At 42.4% G+C, this 17655-nt stretch overlaps 1 protein-coding gene across 7 annotated transcripts in view; it reads right to left on the reverse strand.

Moving 5' to 3' along the window:
* Positions 1–17655, reverse strand: part of KNDC1 (kinase non-catalytic C-lobe domain containing 1) — a 178206-nt gene that overhangs the window by 31497 nt on the left and 129054 nt on the right. For 6 of the 7 annotated variants that reach the window (XM_085848504.1, XM_085848506.1, XM_085848505.1 and 3 more), the window contains 9 exons: positions 17051–17161; positions 16701–16839; positions 12654–12797; positions 9819–10064; positions 8160–8242; positions 7171–7333; positions 6054–6176; positions 5832–5891; positions 3511–3671 (listed from right to left, as the gene is read on the reverse strand). In XM_085848504.1, the coding sequence (XP_085704630.1) occupies positions 3511–3671; positions 5832–5891; positions 6054–6176; positions 7171–7333; positions 8160–8242; positions 9819–10064; positions 12654–12797; positions 16701–16839; positions 17051–17161 (1230 nt within the window). The remainder of the gene's footprint in view (positions 1–3510; positions 3672–5831; positions 5892–6053; positions 6177–7170; positions 7334–8159; positions 8243–9818; positions 10065–12653; positions 12798–16700; positions 16840–17050; positions 17162–17655) is intronic. The other variant, XM_085848503.1, reaches the window with a different exon arrangement.

Genomic DNA, 17655 nt, shown 5'->3' on the forward strand with positions numbered 1-17655 from the left:
TAAGGCTGGGAGCATTGGAGGAGTTCCAAACTGTTCTGCCATGGTGTGGATGTGAGGAAAAATGGTGTCTGGGTAATCCTGAAGGAAGATTATGTCAAGAGGGTATTGGAGGTGAGGAGAATGTCTGACCAAGTGATGAGTGTGAAGTTGGAAATTGAAGGATTGATGATGAATGTCATCAGTGCATATGCCCCACATATGGGGTGTGAGATGGAATATAAAGAAGAATTCTGGAGGGAGTTAGATGAAGTGGTGAAGAGTGTATCCAAGGATGAAAGAGTGGTGATTGGAGCAGATTTCAATGGGCATGTTGGGGAAGGGAATAAAGAGGATCAGGAGGTGATGGGTAGGTACGATCTCAACAAGAGAAATGTGGAAGGGCAAATGGTGGTTGAGTTTGCAAAAAGAATGGAAATGGCAGTGGTAAATACATATTTCAAGAAGGAGGAGGAACACAGGGTGACGTCCAAGAGTGGAGGAAAGTGCACACAGGTGGATTACATCTTCAGCAGGAGATGCAACCTGAAAGAGATTAGAGACTGTAAGGTGGTGGCAGGGGAGAGTGTAGCTCGACAGCATCGATTGGTGGTCTGCAGGATGATTTTGGAGATGAGGTTGAGGAAGAGAGTGAGGGCTGAACCAAGGACCAGATGGTGGAAGCTGAAGGAGGAAGACTGTTGCGTGGAATTTAGGGAGGAGGTGAGACCGGTGTTGGATGTTAGTAAAGATGCGTGGGATGATTGGGCAACCACAGCAGAAGTGGTGAGGGAGAGTGCTCGGAAGGTACTTGGTGTGACATCTGGACAGAGGAAGGAAGATAAGCAGACTTGGTGGTGGAACGAGGAAGTACAGGAAAGTATAAGGAAGAAGGGGTTGGCGAAAAAGAAGTGGGATTGTCAGAGGGATGAAGAAAGTAGGCAGGAGAACAAGGAGTGGCGGTGAAAGGCAAAGAGAGAGGTTGCAAAGGCTAAGAAAAGGACATATGACGAGCTGTATGAGAAGTTGGATACAAAAGAAGGGGAAAAGGATTTATACCGATTGGCAAGACAAAGGGACCGAGCTGGGAAGGATGTGCTGCAGGTTAGGGTGATAAAGGACGTTAATGGGAATGTGCTGACGAGAGAGGAGAGTGTGTTGAGAAGGTGGATGGAGTACTTTGTGGAGCTGATGAATTAAGAAAATGAGAGAGAAGGTTGGAAGAGGTGGAGATTGTGAATCAGGAAGTGGGGTGGATCAGTAAGGATGAAGTGAGGACTGTTATGAAGAGGATGAAAAGTGGAAAGGCGGTTGACCCAAATGACATACCAGTGGAGGCATGGAAGTGCTTTGGAGAGATGGCAGTGGGGTTGTTAACCAGATTGTTTAATAAAGTCTTGGAAAGTGAGAGGATGCCGGAGGAGTGTAGATTAAGTGTTCTGGTTCCGATTTTCAAGAACAAGGGTGATGTGCAGAGCTGTGGAAATTACAGAGGGATAAAGTTGTTAAGCCACACCATGAAGTTGTGGGAAAGAGTCGTGGAAGCTCGGTTGAGAAGAGAGGTGACGATTTGTGAGCAGCAATATGGGTTTATGCCAGGAAAGAGCACCACTGATGCGATGTTTACTTTGAGAATGTTGATGGAGAAGTATAGGGAAGGCCAGAAGGAGTTACATTGTGTGTTTGTGGATTTAGAGAAAGCTTATGATAGGGTGCCAAGAGAGGAGTTGTGGTATTGTATGAGGAAGTCGGGAGTGGTGGAGAAGTATGTGAGGATTGTGTAGGATACGTATGAGGACAATGTGACAGCGATGAGGTGTGCGGTAGGAATGACGGACCGGTTTTAGGTGAAAGTGGGATTGCACCAAGGATCGACTCTGAGACCTTTCCTGTTTGCAATGCTGATGGACAGGTTGATGGACGAGATCAGACAGGAGTCTCCATGGATTATAATGTTCGCGGATGACACCATGATCTGTAGGGAGCAGGCTGAGGCGAGCCTCGAGAGGTGGAGGTACGCACTGGAGAGAAGGGGAATGATAGTCAGTAGGAGTAAGATGGAGTACATGTGTGTAAATGAGAGGAGGGTGGTGGTATGGTGCGGTTGCAAGGAGTTGAGGTGGGGAAGGTGGATGGGTTTAAATACTTGGGATCAACTGTCCAAAGTAACGGAGAGTGTGGTAGAGAAGTGAAAGAGAGAGTGCAGGCAGGATGGAGTGGGTGGAGAAGAGTTGCAGGAGTGATTTGTGACAGAAGGGTAGCTGCAAGAGTTAAGGAGAAAGTATATAAGACGGTAGTGAGACCAGCTATGTTGTATGGTTTGGAGGCGGTGGCGCTGACAAAAAGACAGGAAGCGGAGCTGGAGGTGGCAGAGTTAAAGATGCTGCAATTCTCGTTGGGAGTGACAAGGATGGATAGAATAAGAAATGAGTATATTCGAGGGATAGCGCAGGTAGGACGGTTTGGAGTCAAAGTGAGAGAGACGAGATTGAGATGGTTTGGACATGTGCACAGGAGGGAAGCGGAGTATATCGGGAGAAGGATGCTGAGGATGGAGCCGCCAGGTAGGAGGAGAAGAGGAAGGCCAAAGAAGAGGTTCATGGATACGGTGAGGGCGGACATGCGGGTGGTTGGAGTGTCAATGGAAGATGTAGAGGATAGAGCGAAATGGAGACGGTTGATCCGCTGTGGCGACCCTTCACGGGAGCAGCCGAAAGAAGATATATATATATATATATATATATATATATATATATATATATATATATATATATATATATATATATATATATATATATATATTTATATATATATATATATATATATATATATATATATATATATATATACATACCCATTGGGAAGGAAGGCATAAAGTCGCACATTGAGAAGTAAAAGAATACATTATTTATTAAAGCCTGACGTTTCAAGAACAAGCTGGTTCTCTTTCTCAGAGGCATTAAGAGTGGTGGTGACATCGTATTTCGTTCCATTGGGGACGGGTTGCATCATGGATTGGTCCAAGTCTTTGCCAATCACAGGGCTCCCTGCATTCAAATTATTCTGCTGCTTTTGTTGATGTAATTGATTGTGTCATGCTTTGTTTGCGAGATGCAAGTCGACACCTTCTCAGGTCTCAGGTGCAGAACTTCATCAACTGACACATCGACTTGCATCGACCGGAGGATGAGAACTGGCTTGTTCTCGAAACATCAGGCAAATGAAGAAGTTGTTCTTTTACTGCTCAGTTTGCTATCTCTAACTAATATGAATCTTGAGCTGCAAATTTTTTAAAAAGTTGGTACACCTTGTGGGATTGTATCTTGTTGGTTGAACAATTTTAACACCCTTGTGTATGTATTTATGCATGTATGAATGTACACTGTTTTCAGGCAATAGTGATCAAATGTATATCACTTTCACAAAGTCCAAGGTAATCTCGTGCACTACCTCACATAATACAACTGACGTACGTCAATATTTTTGCTGCAGATAGGATCTTGCAAATGATTGTCAAATAGTCAGTCACGATACCTGAGCTTTGGCCATTTGTACATGCCATTGGCCATGGTGAAACTGCCGATCTCCAACTGCTGTACGTGCATGCAGAAAATGCGTACGCAGGGCAGGGTTGGACGGCACCTGGACACATCGTTGTCTTTCAACAGACACTCCATGTCACTTTTCAGGAACACCTGTTGAAGAAAAGATTGTGGTGGTTGTCACTTGTAATGAAATGGGTTGGTGGTGAGATTGTTAGTCAGATTGTAATGGTATTTGTATTGCAATCCTCATAAATTGTGACGGATTTTGGAGAACCATGGGGTTGTGCATACCAAAGCACAAATGCCCTTGTGTAGTTATGTCACAATATTTTATGAACCAAACTTGGGAATCCAGCATTCAGTATGGGAAGGGAACATGTGTTGTGCTTGTAGTGGTGTCAATCCCATTGCAGTTCTTTATCTATCTCGCTCATCTCTAAAACGCATCCAACACACTTTACACAACACCCAACCACAAATCCAACAACTTGATTCGTAAAACCCCTTGCAATCGCCGTTGAAACAGCATTGAAAGGGTGTGAAACAACAGTGCCGAAAGGAGTTCATGGCGGCATGGTGCCGAGCCTCGGCACCCGTTGCGCTGGCCGAGCTTTGAGGCGAACAATGGGCAACGCGGGATCGCACAACCCATCAATGTGGGAGCGGATGGATCATGGGGGTGATCGGACGTGGTGGAAAATGCATTGTGGCCTACAAAAGGCTGGGTTTGAGTGCAAAACAGCACGCCGTGTCTGGGAGCTGTGAAAACAAGACTGAAGTTGCCCAGAGAGAAATCTGGAGCCAAGAGGGAAAGCTGGAGTGAACGAGAGCTCAAGTGAGAGGGGCCGATTTAGGAGAGCTCCTTGGTTTTGGTGGCCATACACACGACTCTTGCAGGCATTCTTCCTTTTCAATCTTTCTCACCTTTATTCTATTTGGATGCATAGCTATCACAAGAAGCACCAACAGCTCTCTTCAGGGTCTATCTGACATTTCTGCATCTCACACTTCCATCTTGCGACCACACGCATTCACCATCCGCACCCCTCCAAGCACCCATATCACACCCTCTTCTCGCCACCCCCCCCCCGCCCCCACCTCCCGTTAAGTCACACGTGAACCAGACGGTTCATGTGTGGGTAAGAGTGGGGTCGACCCCACACCCCATCACTCTCACTTTCACTTTCTGCCTGCACTCTTGCCTATAGTCTTTTTCCTGAAACGAGAGAAGTCGACTGACTGAGGGGCTTATGTGTATAGGTAAGGGTATTCTATTTGTGACACTGCTTGACTTGTAAATATGCGCTTTGTTGAAAATATAACCCTTTTCAAACTGTCCAGTTGTCAGTTTCGAGTGGTTAGGTATAATGTGCTGCAGAGAGCGAGTTCTCTCAAACTGTCCCGTTACGAGTAGTCGGTAGCCAAATTGTACACCTGTGGTAACGCTCGACCAGATCCCGGAATCGGCTATGCATTGGGAAGCACAGTTCCCTATCTGGGGTGTTTGATTTGCCAGGAAGGTGAAGCGGAATTTGGACACTGGACCCTACTTAAATTAAGCTTCTCAGTTGGCATCTGTGGTTGCTTAGCAACCCATCATGCTGCGGAGTTATCTGCAGGGCGGCGGCTTAAGGTCCTCTATCAGGTCAGTCAATTTTAAGAATGCCGTTCATAATCCACTCCGAGGCTGTAAAGCATCTGATAATGCAAATCCTGTCCACTTTGTATTTAGACTTCTTGTTATTCTTTTTCTTCCATATGTTTTGACCTTTCAACCAAATTCTTAATTATTTTCTGCTTTTTCTCATGATGAAGGTTTATTGAAATTTTGACAAAAGCTCAAATGGTAAAAAAAAAAGTCATGGCGCGCGCACGCACGCACGCACGCACGCACACGCACACGCACACGCACACGCACACACACACACGTGATTGCAAAACCCTGTCCCCCACTGCATGGGGGAAGGGCTGATAAGTCAATTCTTTACAAGTATGTATATGTGCATGTATATCTGAAAATCATAGAAAAAAAACAGGGCTGGCTCGATCTCCACCAAATTTTGGATACGTGTTCGTAGTACCCGGGGTCTGGTCATAGCCACCAAAAAAAAAAATCCCCTCCTCCCTTCAATGGAGGAAGGAGTGGGGGGGGGGTAAGAGATGACTTTCCAATGCTCCAGAAGTGAGTGGGATGTTTCTCGTGACTAAAATTCATTGTACCTGTATAAAATTATCCAATAAATAAATAAATAAACAAGGACATCTTTGTGGACATAACATCGAGATTGAAGTCTGCAATACGACATTCACCTTCAATGATGAAAGTTCGTCCATGATGGTCATTTCTTTCGATGGTAGATTTTTCCAGACCTGAGAAAGAAAGTGAATATTTATTGACATCATTATAATCCGTAGTTACACGTGCACAGCATCTCACACCAAAGAACATCTCAAAGTATCGTAAGTGCATAATATCTATCTGTTATATACGTGTGCACTGCTGGCATGCATAGATCTCCCTGGAATACTCACCGGAAGCTGTCTGACAATAAAATTCTCAAGGGCAGAAAGAATTGACATCGCTGTGGCAAAGTTCCGAAGCTCCTTGCATGTTTTCCCGATGTACAAAAATTTTGACAGCACAGCGAGTTGGGTCTGCAGTACAACACACAAATGAGAAATACAATACAATACATGGAAGAATGAGAAAAAGAACCATCCAGCTTTGTACCTCGACGGTCCCAATTCCTCAATCACACCACCTTTTATTAGGACTGTCCTCTCTTGGCCTCGTTTGCATCTAAAGCACACCACCTTCCCCAACAGCATGCTTTACAACGTGGATGGAGAGATGTGTTAAACCTGTAGGGTTAGCTACATAACAAAAAATGTTCATCCACTTGTATTCATTCTATAGCATCAAGCATCGTTACCTCCAGCTACGTCAGATGACCTCATGACGTTATGCACTTGCTGAATGACAGAAAATGGTGGACGAACCTGAAGAGTCTGTTTGGAGTAGCCTTGAGATTGACAAGTTACTTGTGTTTTGGACAGAGGGAAGCGTTCTGTGTGAACATTTGTCAAGTACCAGGAAGGAAAAGGAGGAGGAGGAGATTGGGACCACACTCTGTGCAGAGCGTTGGTGCAGCCGAAACAGTCTCCTTGGCTATTGGGCACAATCCTGGACGGGTCACCACTCCAATACAGTATACTAGCATGCTGGCACTCATTTTGCCGACCTTGAAAGGATGACAGGCCGAGTTAACCCCACCTGGTATTAATTCAACAGCTGAGCGGGATTTGAACTCAGGACCCTAGGATTCAAAGCCCACCACCCTAACCATTAAGCCAACACCAGGCATAAAGGAAAAGGTCAACGAAAGAATTCTCAATTTTGGCCGTTTTGCTTTTGTCAAGAGGTACAAATGACGATTTAATTACGTGTAGCACATTCTGAGCCGGGTACAATGGAGGTGTGGAAAGAAAAGCGAGTCGTGCTGCTCATCCTTGCTCGTATCGGTAGGTTACAACGACTGAAACGGCAGAACATCGCAGTGCAAACGTAGCATGTCTCAAAGACAGAAGCATGCTTGCAGCCATGTTTATCACAAGGTCGAAATGTTTCTGATCAGGTGTGCCCACCTACCTTGACAGAATCACAGCTGAGAATCTCAGCTGATACCCATGTGGATACAGCAATGCTGTGATCGAGGAGAGAATGTAGCCAGTTTGTAGCTCTGCCATACCCGACCCACAGGCTCGTTGCTTCACACCCGCCCACTCTGCTGTTTGAGAGACTACTACTCCTGCTGTGGTCAGAGAGAGAAAGAGAGTGAGAGAGTGAGAGAGAGTGAGAGAGTGTGAGAGAGAGTGAGAGAGAGTGAGAGAGAGTGAGAGAGAGTGAGAGTGAGAGAGAGAGTGAGAGAGAGAGAGAGAGTGAGAGAGAGAGAGAGTGAGAGAGAGAGTGTGAGAGTGTGAGAGTGAGAGAGAGAGTGAGAGAGAGAGAGAGAGTGGGAGAGAGAGAGAGTGAGAGAGAGAGAGTGAGAGTGTGAGAGTGTGAGAGTGTGAGAGAGACAGAGACAGAGACAGAGACAGAGACAGAGACAGAGACAGAGACAGAGACAGAGACAGAGACAGAGACAGAGACAGAGACAGAGACAGAGACAGAGACAGAGACAGAGACAGAGACAGAGACAGAGACAGAGAGAGAGAGAGAGAGAGAGAGAGAGAGACTGGACTACAAGCCTAGATTATCAAAAAAATTATCTGTGGCTTGATTGATGTCACAGTATGAGGACTTTTTCATGATGTGACCTCTGCAGGTTCAGTTTTTGTTTTTAATATGGTAGCACAAACTTCTTCATCTAAGCTTTCAACAACATAATAATAATAATAATTAACAATAATAACAACATGAGCTTCCTTATAAGGACTCGGCTGGGGTAAGGCTCGAAACGCTGACCTACCAGACTCAGAGCAGATGCTCTAACCATACCGCCACAGAGTCTGGTAATTGAAGAAAGGATTAAAAGTCTAATTTGTTTTAATTTTGTTTATGTTTACGTGGAGCAGCTCTATTTATAGCAGGCCTTTGATTCTACTTTCCTGACATTTGAACACAAGGACCGATCTCACCTTAGCGTGTTGGAAGAGGTCTCGTTTATACCCTGCGCTCTCGAGTCCAGAAAGTAGACAGGATGGCACGTGCAAAGCAGTTCCTAAATACAAAACAAGTGGTGGCTTCACTGTTTTTCCTTGCCTCTCTTATTTAGAAATATTAACTTTTGCATTTATCCCTTTATCAGTAAGTATGATGTAAAAATCTAAGAATGGTGCATTTGCAAAAAGAGATGAGAGTTAATAATGCTGCATCAAGACATTAGTTTATCTAACTTCCCTAATTATTTCATTATGAATGTGAATTGTGGTGCAAGTTATTGAAATTTTCAAAATATGAGAAGAAGCTTTTCAAAAATAACTTTGGAGCAATAAAGTTCTAATCTGGGTTCTTGATGTTGCTGACATCACATTATGATGCTGACAGATTATATAAGAATGGAAGGAAAATGTTCTCATTCATGAAGGTGATTCCATATGAACAAGGACAGAGCTAAAGTGGGGCAATTAAGATAGAGAAGTGAGGGAGAAAATAAGCTTAGAGAGAGAGAGAGAGAGAGAGAGAGAGAGAGAGAGAGAGAGAGAGAGAGAGAGAGAGAGAGAGAGAGAGAGAGAGAGAGAGAGAGAGAGAGAGAGAGAGAGAGAGAGAGAGAGAGAGAGAGAGAGAGGTTGAAGAAAAGGAAAAGGTAAGGGGGAATGGGGCAGGGGGTGTAGCAAAGATTGGCAACGCCCATGGCCGAGTTTGTACCTCTGTCCCTCTGCTCGAATGCCATTAATGAAGCAAATTTGAAGAAATAATAATTATTTACTTTTTGCCAATTTAAGAAATGGTTAGGAGGGGCTGCACCCCGAGGAGGAGCAGGTGGAGGAGGAGGAGGAATTTTGCAATATTTACGTATGTTGTAGAAATTATAAGATTCAGAATTGTTGTTTCACATTGATAAACAGCAACAAGCAGAAGTATCAGTATAAATGTGTGAAAACAGCCCATTTCCTCATGAATTTGTCCAAATATGCTAGTTTTCACCTCCTTAACCCTTAGATGCATGAGTGCAAAAAGATAATGCAAGAAAACAGCCAAACTGGGTATTTTTGACCCACTTATGCATCTAAGGGTTAAATCCACTCTCAGCAGCTCTTTTTCATGCTACTTTGGGTTGAGATACCAGTTTTAATCTGCCAAAATCTTTTGGAGAAGGTAAGGAGGGCAGGGGATGTGACCTAAGCCTTGCAGAGCTCAGATGAATTGGCGGTACACATACAATGGTTACACGTACAATGGGCAGAATTCATGATTCGTAGCTGTAAATTTGCCGTGGGAAAAATTGCTCTGAGCAGTAGTTTTTTGAAAAAAGTTTTGCAAAACAATACAAGACTATGCAAGTTTGTATGCTAAAAAACACAACATTGCTGAAACATGCAAATCATAAATTTCAGCAAAGATGCATTGGTTGTGTTTGTCCCATCTCCAGAATATGATGTTGCGTGAAACACTGCAGTATGAATTGTGTCGTTTCTAAATTATAGTTTCCAAGTTCCTTGTGTTACATCACAGCCACAAGTATGAATCTGCATCCATATAATTTGGGTTTGCAATAACTTATTCAGCAATAATGGTGAAACATATTCCATTTGATCCACTGAACAAAGCTAAAGGCAGTAAAGCCAATCACATACCTCCTCCATAAGAGTGAGTTGAAAAGCCAGTTGCATTGCCGTGTAGTGGCCCAAGTATAAGCTACCATGCGGACTGGCAAAGCTTTTATTGACAGGTTGGAACTCTTCATCTGCATCGCATGTGGTACCTTGCTTCCCATTTCCAAGAGGTCCTCCGGACATACGGCGGAAAATCCCAAGGCAGCCAATCATACCTCGGGTCTCTGAGGAATTCTCTAAACTCGCCGATGGTGCCGTCAAGGTGATCTGAACCATCGATGAAAAGGAGGATGTGTGAAATATTCACCAGCAAAAGAGGGTGAGATGCGTTGAAACGATAACAAATATGAATGACATTTTTGAAATTATAGAAGATATTACAAACAGCAAAATTGCTATGAAGAATTTTAAACCATGAACATTTCTAACTACACCAGGACCCTGACATTTGCAGGGGATACATTCTGGAAAACCCCACGAATGTTGAAACTGCAAATGTGGGGGCATTGTTTCAATGGGAAATGGGGGGGGGATAAGTTCCAGGGATTTCTCAATCCATGAAAAATCCGTGAATGTTGGGGAAAATCTCATGAAAATGGAGGAAAATGCTGTGGAAATAGACGAAATCTGCGAGTGTCCGGGTAAAATCCGCGAGTGCAGGAGTAAAATCCGTGAGTGTCCGGGTAAAATCCGCGAGTGTCTTGTCATTGTTACGTCAGGGTGAGTCGTTTGCGCATTGTTTGTAGGGTTTTTTTTTACTGGTGATGCTGTATTCCGCAGCTGATAATAGATGTGGTGAGCAATGCCATTGTGTAATTATTCCATATGTAGCTAGCTGCTAATTACATGAATAGAAATGCTGAACGTTTCCATTCTTTAACTCACAGGGCATGATGCCTTTCCTATCTACAGGTACATTATGCTGAGCATTTTGAAAATGCAACTGCTCAGATGGTGCTGTTTGTAGCATGATGGTGATTTATACCAAGATGAGCTGAATGTTTCCATTATGTAATATCCCCATGTGGCGACCTGGTAATTACTGGATACATCAATAGATGCTGTAATTTTTTTCATTCTGCAAGTAACTCACAGGGGATGGCGTCATGGGGAATGACGTGTTACATTGGTAAGACATACTGCGAAGCTACAACACAGTACATACAGTGCTGTACATTGAAAGTGCACATGGTGAGACATCCCGTAAAACTATGTTTATCCCGCAAAGCTAAAATGCAGTACATACAGTGCCGTATGTTTAAAGTGCATATGGCGAGACGTCCCATGAAACGATGTCTATCCCACGAAGCTACAATACAGCACGCACAGACCATGACCAGGAAGCAGGTCATGTTCATAGCTCGTGGAAGATGTTTTTTGCATATGTACGGTTTTGTACTGTACGCACATCCAGTTGCTTTGTGCATGGCTCATGGAAGATATGTTTTATAACTGTGTTATGCTCATGGCTCGTGGAAAAATTAAAAAGCCGCGAACACGCGGAACCCGCAAGTTCCGGTGTCCGGGTGTAGTGTATTCACGTAATCGGTTATGGTAGCAATATGCTTGCAATCCTGAAAATAAGTCTAATTCTATCGATTAATTGCAAAATCAGTATGCTTATAGATAATGTTGCTGTTTCGTATGCAGACTCTGGCTGCTGGTTGCATAATTTTCTGGAAACGCGGCTGTGCTGCTGATGCAGTGCCCCTGCTACCAGTAAGCTGGTACTCATTTTTCCGACCTCAGAAGGATAACAGGCCGAGTCATCCCACCTGATGCTTTTTCCAAATGCACAACAGGAGCTTGAACTCAGGACGCCTAAGATCTTAAGCCAGCCACTTTAACCGTTAAGCCAACACCAGGCTTCTTATAGACAACGAAGAGATAAAACAAACTTTATTTTCTACTTTCAATATACGATCTGAAGAGAGTGTGAAGCACAATGAGATAAATCACAAAGTTATAATGCATCTTCAAGTTAAAACAGGGATATTAAAAAGTTTCTTCACGAGTGAGAAAGGAAATTGAAATGTAGCTGTTCAGCCTGGATTTAAATCCCAACCAACCTTTAAACACGGTCATTCTGGTGTTTCCCTGGCACGGTGATTCATCGATGTGTCTACCGTCCCTCGGATGGACGTTAAATGGGGGTCCCATCTGCCGGCAATAGGTGGTGGATGTTAAAGATCCCATGGTGTCCTTCATAAAGAGTCATCACCTCCACCCAAAACAAATTCCAAGTTCCTGCCTCGAACTGAGGGTAGTACTTGATATCTGGTTTTGGATATCCCAGGTTACACTGCTTGCCATTTCAGAGTGTGGTGATTGTTTACAGTGCGAGAGCTGCTGAACTAGACAAATTCACCTTCCAGGTCGTTTGCCTGTCACCTGTGAAAGGCCATCTTCAGCTAAAAGGGCAACCATGATGAAGAATCTGCAAGGTGATACTTGTGATTCAGTGTGAGAACCAAAACGTAAACATCAGGAAAGCCTTTAAAGAACAAATCTAAAGCCTTTCTTTTTCTATGGAAATGCATTTCCTGGGGTCCATATTGCCACTCTCTCCTTATGCACAATCATGTCTGTTTCATCTCGCATTTGAATGTCTACATGGATACGACTTGAAGAGGTTGCACTATTTTCAAGTTATACTTACTGATTCTCATAAAACTGTTTATTTCTACTTTTTGCAAGACTTATTTATCGATTCATCAAAGACCTTTGCACTTGATGGCACAGTTATAGTTTGGAGGATTCAGACAATGGAAACCTCACAGGAAACATGCACAACGCTGAGAAATATTGAAGAGGAAGGAGGGTGTTATACAAGTTGGTACCAAGTGAAGTGATTACCGAGTCAAGATTGTCTGGTGGCTGCGAATAGTCTGCGGTGGAATCCTCCGCGTCCTCCTGGCTGGCTAGTGAGATGTTGTCTGCGTCGGCCAAACAAAGATGCTTCATGAGATGATTCCCTGCTGTCTCGTGGTACGGAATAACCTGAAGTCACGTTACAACATCAAACATCATGTCAGCTTGCTTTGTACCCGAGGAGTCGTGTATTCAAAATTGATTCACAAGACAAAAAAGGCAACGGGCGATCAATCGCTGGTGCATTACTTTTGATCATATCGGTGAGATAGTTGCCAAGCTACATTTGTTAGACATCCTCAACAAAAACAAGATATTCCCAATGTCAACAATCAGCATACAAACTTAAACTGCAATTGTGGTAAAGGTATGATCAGTTAAGGGCGACGTAAATGCAGCATTGGCAAAATAAAACAAATAAATAAAATTGATTTTACATTTCTCTAATTTTGGCAGTTTTTCATCCTCTTTCTCCTCCTCATTTCATGAAAGTAAGATAAAGATGGCACTTTGGAAGATCTTAAAGGGGGAGGCGACGTATTACATAAGCATCATATGTTGATGTTGGTATGTTACTCAAAATAATTAATTCAGCATATTGATGCATGCTGTAAGGTTAATCGAGCTTGGCCAAATGAAACGAGCCAAGATGTCTTTAATGAACTGGATTTTTCAAAGTACAGGTCAAACTGGCTAATTTCCCCATTTTTCTTTCCTTCATTCATAGATAAGTCGATTTGGAGGACAAGACAAAGCAATATTAACACAGTAGTAAACAAAACTGTCAGTCAGAATAATAGAGGTGTTAATTCCTCCATGACACTCATAATGCATCGCAAGCTATGGTAACTACCACCATCATGAATATTAATGAGCTGTTTTGTACTATACATACTATTTGAATTACTTTGTGGGATGACCTTTTGGATAAATTAGGAATGCAAGTAGTTTTTCAACATGTTAGTTTTCATATAAAGGGGTATTTAAAACAAGCTACAGAATCATTATCAGCACTGCATCACAGCACATTCCATTTTGGCGCAGTTCACAACTCCTTAACCCTTTGAACCCCAGCGGCCATTTTACAGACCGCTATTCAAACCTCCATACCCCCGAACGGCCGGATTTTTCTTCAGGGAGCCCAGGGTGCGGGAGCCAAAAGTACAAGGAGCAAAGGGTTCATTAGCATGAACACCTGACACAGTGTAATAACTTGTCTTCCTAATTTGTCCACCGAGATTTGCAACCATGGTTAGCTTTATTGGTAGTCTGCAACATATCCTTCACTTTACGCCAGTCCCGAACACATTTCTCGTTGACCCCGTATTTCGTGTGCGCAGCCATATTCGCAAACTTAAAATGTGCGCAAACTTAAAATATGATTAGGATTGAAAGGTATAGATCAAACGTAATTGGTGAGTACGTGCTTGCTATTGATTGGATAATTTTGCGTGCATCAGTGAGCGGATTAACGAGCAATTGCTCACCCAATCGGTAAACGTTCTGGGCACTGATTAGTGTGAACGTGTTTTAAATTAACAATTATATAATTTATTTCAGGAAATATCGCACTTTGAATTTTTATTTATTTATTTATGCAATTCAATATCTTAAACCTGAGAAGTCAATTCTGAGCCCAAGTCGAAGCTCGGACTTCTGGGGGTAGGGGGAAGTATCGACTTGTATGCAGAAAAATACAGGACATAAATCCATGAGTAATGGTTGGCCAATGTATTTCAGTTCAAGTCTTACCAATAAAAGGATATTATATATTTGCTCATTTTTGCTGAATGTATCAGCCAAGGTTTTAATTACATGCAAGCTGAGTGTATTCATAATAATGCCAAAAGGTAAATATGACAGTAAGTCAAATTAGTATTAAATAATCAGGTTATACAAGTGGTTGAATAACAAATTAATCACTTTACAAATGCTCGAATTAAAGATATAGCACAGATCTGATTTACAGCAGTAAACAGATTTTTATTTTTTTATTTTTTGCGATTGCACAAACTAATCACTTTTGTCATTTTGGAAAAAAGGATCACATTTTGCTGAGTCTGTTGTCTCAAGAATTTCTATACAGGTGGATTTCAAGTCTGCTATCCACTGCCACCTCCTGTTCTCTCCCATTTCCACTACTACGCTTTACTAGACCTGCTGAGACCTGTATGTTCCCTCCCCTCTCTTGCAATTCCTCTCCTTGTTGCTGTCGTTTATCCATTTCTTGTTGTCCCACTGTTATCTGTTGATCCATTGCCCCACGTTGTTGAGCTCTTCCCCCTACCTGCACTAAAAATAAAAACAGAGCAACTCAACCAAACTCGACAACATAATGGTTAGAGCGTCCATTATGGCTCTGGGAGGTCAGCAGTTCGAACTCCGCCGGGTCGAGTCACACCAAAATGGTACGTACTGCTTCCTTGGTCGACACTCAGCATTTAAAGGATAAAGCACAGACAACCAACCAAAGTGCAGGCTTTGATGGGCCTAATGGCCTCCTTCTGAGTTCTTCCATGTAAGGGAAAACACATACATATATATATATATATATATATATATATATATATATATATATATATATATATATATATATACTTTTTTAAAGGCTTTGCTCGCAAAACAGTTGCTTAGATTCCGCCTGTTTGGCAGGAGCTTCGTCGAGCTGCAGCCTCCTACATTTCCATAGGACTACTGCAGCCAATACCAGGAAGAGAATTAAATTCTCAATTCTATAGGAATGGTCAGCACAATAATTTGACAGCAATCTGTAAGGTGACCGGTATCCTAAAATTATGTCGAATGGGTGGCAGAGTTTCAACTTATTTTACCCAGATGGCCAAATAATGTTATTTTTCTTACTAATTACCTCTGCCACCAAAGGTGGTTGGAGGTTATGTTTTCTCCCCTGTTTGTTTATCTGTGTTTGAGTAGGATATCTAAAAAATTTATGGATGGATTTGGATGAAACTTGGTGGACAGGTGAGGTGTGTGATCAGGACAAATTCATTAGATTTTGATGAGGATCCGGATCTGGATCGGGATACTAGAATTTTTAAAGTGATTCTTCACCATTGAGAGATGTGGCCAAAAATGATATACAACATGATATCTCAAAAAGTTGTGGATAGATTATAACAAAAAAAAAACCCTAACAGCCAATGACATCATAAAATGTACCAATAAACCAATATTATAGCAAATACCTATTTTGGGGACACAACCCCCTCCCCTCCCCCCGTAAACACCCGTAGTCCCCAATTTTAAAAAAAAAACATTGAACAAACTTCAGTACATCAGGGTGATGAAGGTTGTGGTCAAGTTTCATGGAAATTGTTTGTGTCGTTTCTGAGAAGAAAGCAAATACCTTTTTTGGGGGACAACCTCCCCCCCCTAGAATCCCTTAGACCCCGACTTTTTTTTAATTCCATGAAAAAATTTTGGTGCATCATGGGTGGTGCAAGTTTTGGTCAACTTTCATCAGAATTGCGTGTGTAGTTTCTGAGAAGAAAGTGAATACCTATTTTAGGGGACAACCCCCCTAATCCCCCCTAGGGCACGATTTTTTTTTAATGCCATGAACAAACTTTGGTACATATTGGGTGATGAAGGTCGGGGTCAAGTTTCATCGAAATTGTGTCTAGTTTCAGAGAAGAAGTTGAAAGTGTTTATGGACGGAAAGGCAGACGACGTACCATCCCATAAGCTACCCAGAACTACGTTCCGGGTGAGCTAACTAGGTGGATGAGTTGGTGAGGTGACAAGGACAAGGCGATTAGATTTTGCTTTTGGTCCAGATGCAGATATGGCCTATCAGTGGGATACAAAACATAAACTGTTCAGTTTGGTGGAGGTATGCGCTCTGCCGAGTGCTGTTGTAATTAGCTTTGCTGTCACATGAAATGATGCAAAATACCATATTATGTCAGTTGACTGTTTATAGATCTGGAGGCTGCGAGCATGAAATATATTGGCCATTCATGACAGGACACCATATAATCGATGCCTCCTGTGTGGTGTTGACCAAGTTACCGTGTTTTGTAGGAAGTTTCGCAGTCTTGACTCGAGTTCACTCCCTGGTGTAAAGTCCACTGTGTAGCAGGTGTCCAACCAGAGGTGCAGGATGTCCATTGTTCGCTGACAGACCCTTGACGAGTTGACTGTATAAACCCTGGGTGGAGATAAACTAGTGCTTTATGAAAAATAAATTCCTCGATTCATATTTACCATTGTAACTCATCACTGTATGATAATAATATTTCATCAAAGTAACCACATCATTAAGTAGATGATGCGCTGAATGTTGAACACAACAGGATGGACAAAAATCGTTCAGCATTTCCAAGTAACATGTTGAAGGCATGCAAGACAACGAGGCTTACCGTGCAGCCTGATAAAATTGCTCACTGATGAAAGCCAAGAGGTGTTCTGCCGTCACAAAATAGCGAAACACAAAAATGAAATGATGCAGGTAGCCCTGAACGATCGCATGTCTGACAAAGAGATTGGGCAAAAGATGCCATTTGTTACGGCAAACATTTTTTGACAATCGTATAAGTAAAGTAATAAAACATTTAAGGCAAATTTAAAGAAATGTTTTGTTTATGAAAACTTATTTACTTTATATAATAATCTAAATATATAAAAACCCTGTGAATTTATTCCCCTGTCACGCACGAAGTGACCTCACGTTCACGGAAGTGGCATCATGTTTGTCACTGAAAGGGAGCACAAGCAATCGTAATGTTTCCACTCGGGAAAGGTGAATTTATGCCATCCAAAACGTTTACCACATGCATCTGAATTTGGGTTGATTGACTTGACCATTGCGGTTGTTTTCACAATGAGGATGCTAGAGTTGAGATTCTAGCTTAATAGTTTTTATCTGCAGTAAAAAAAATATTTACAGGTGAGCAATTTTACTGTGTCATTTGAAATTCCGTTATCATTTTGAAAAATAAATATATTTCTAAAATAATCACACTGT

This window comes from Eptatretus burgeri, chromosome 12, assembly GCF_056783735.1.
Source record: "Eptatretus burgeri isolate ZD-2024b chromosome 12, Ebu_testis_v1, whole genome shotgun sequence".
Taxonomy (NCBI): domain Eukaryota; kingdom Metazoa; phylum Chordata; class Myxini; order Myxiniformes; family Myxinidae; genus Eptatretus; species Eptatretus burgeri.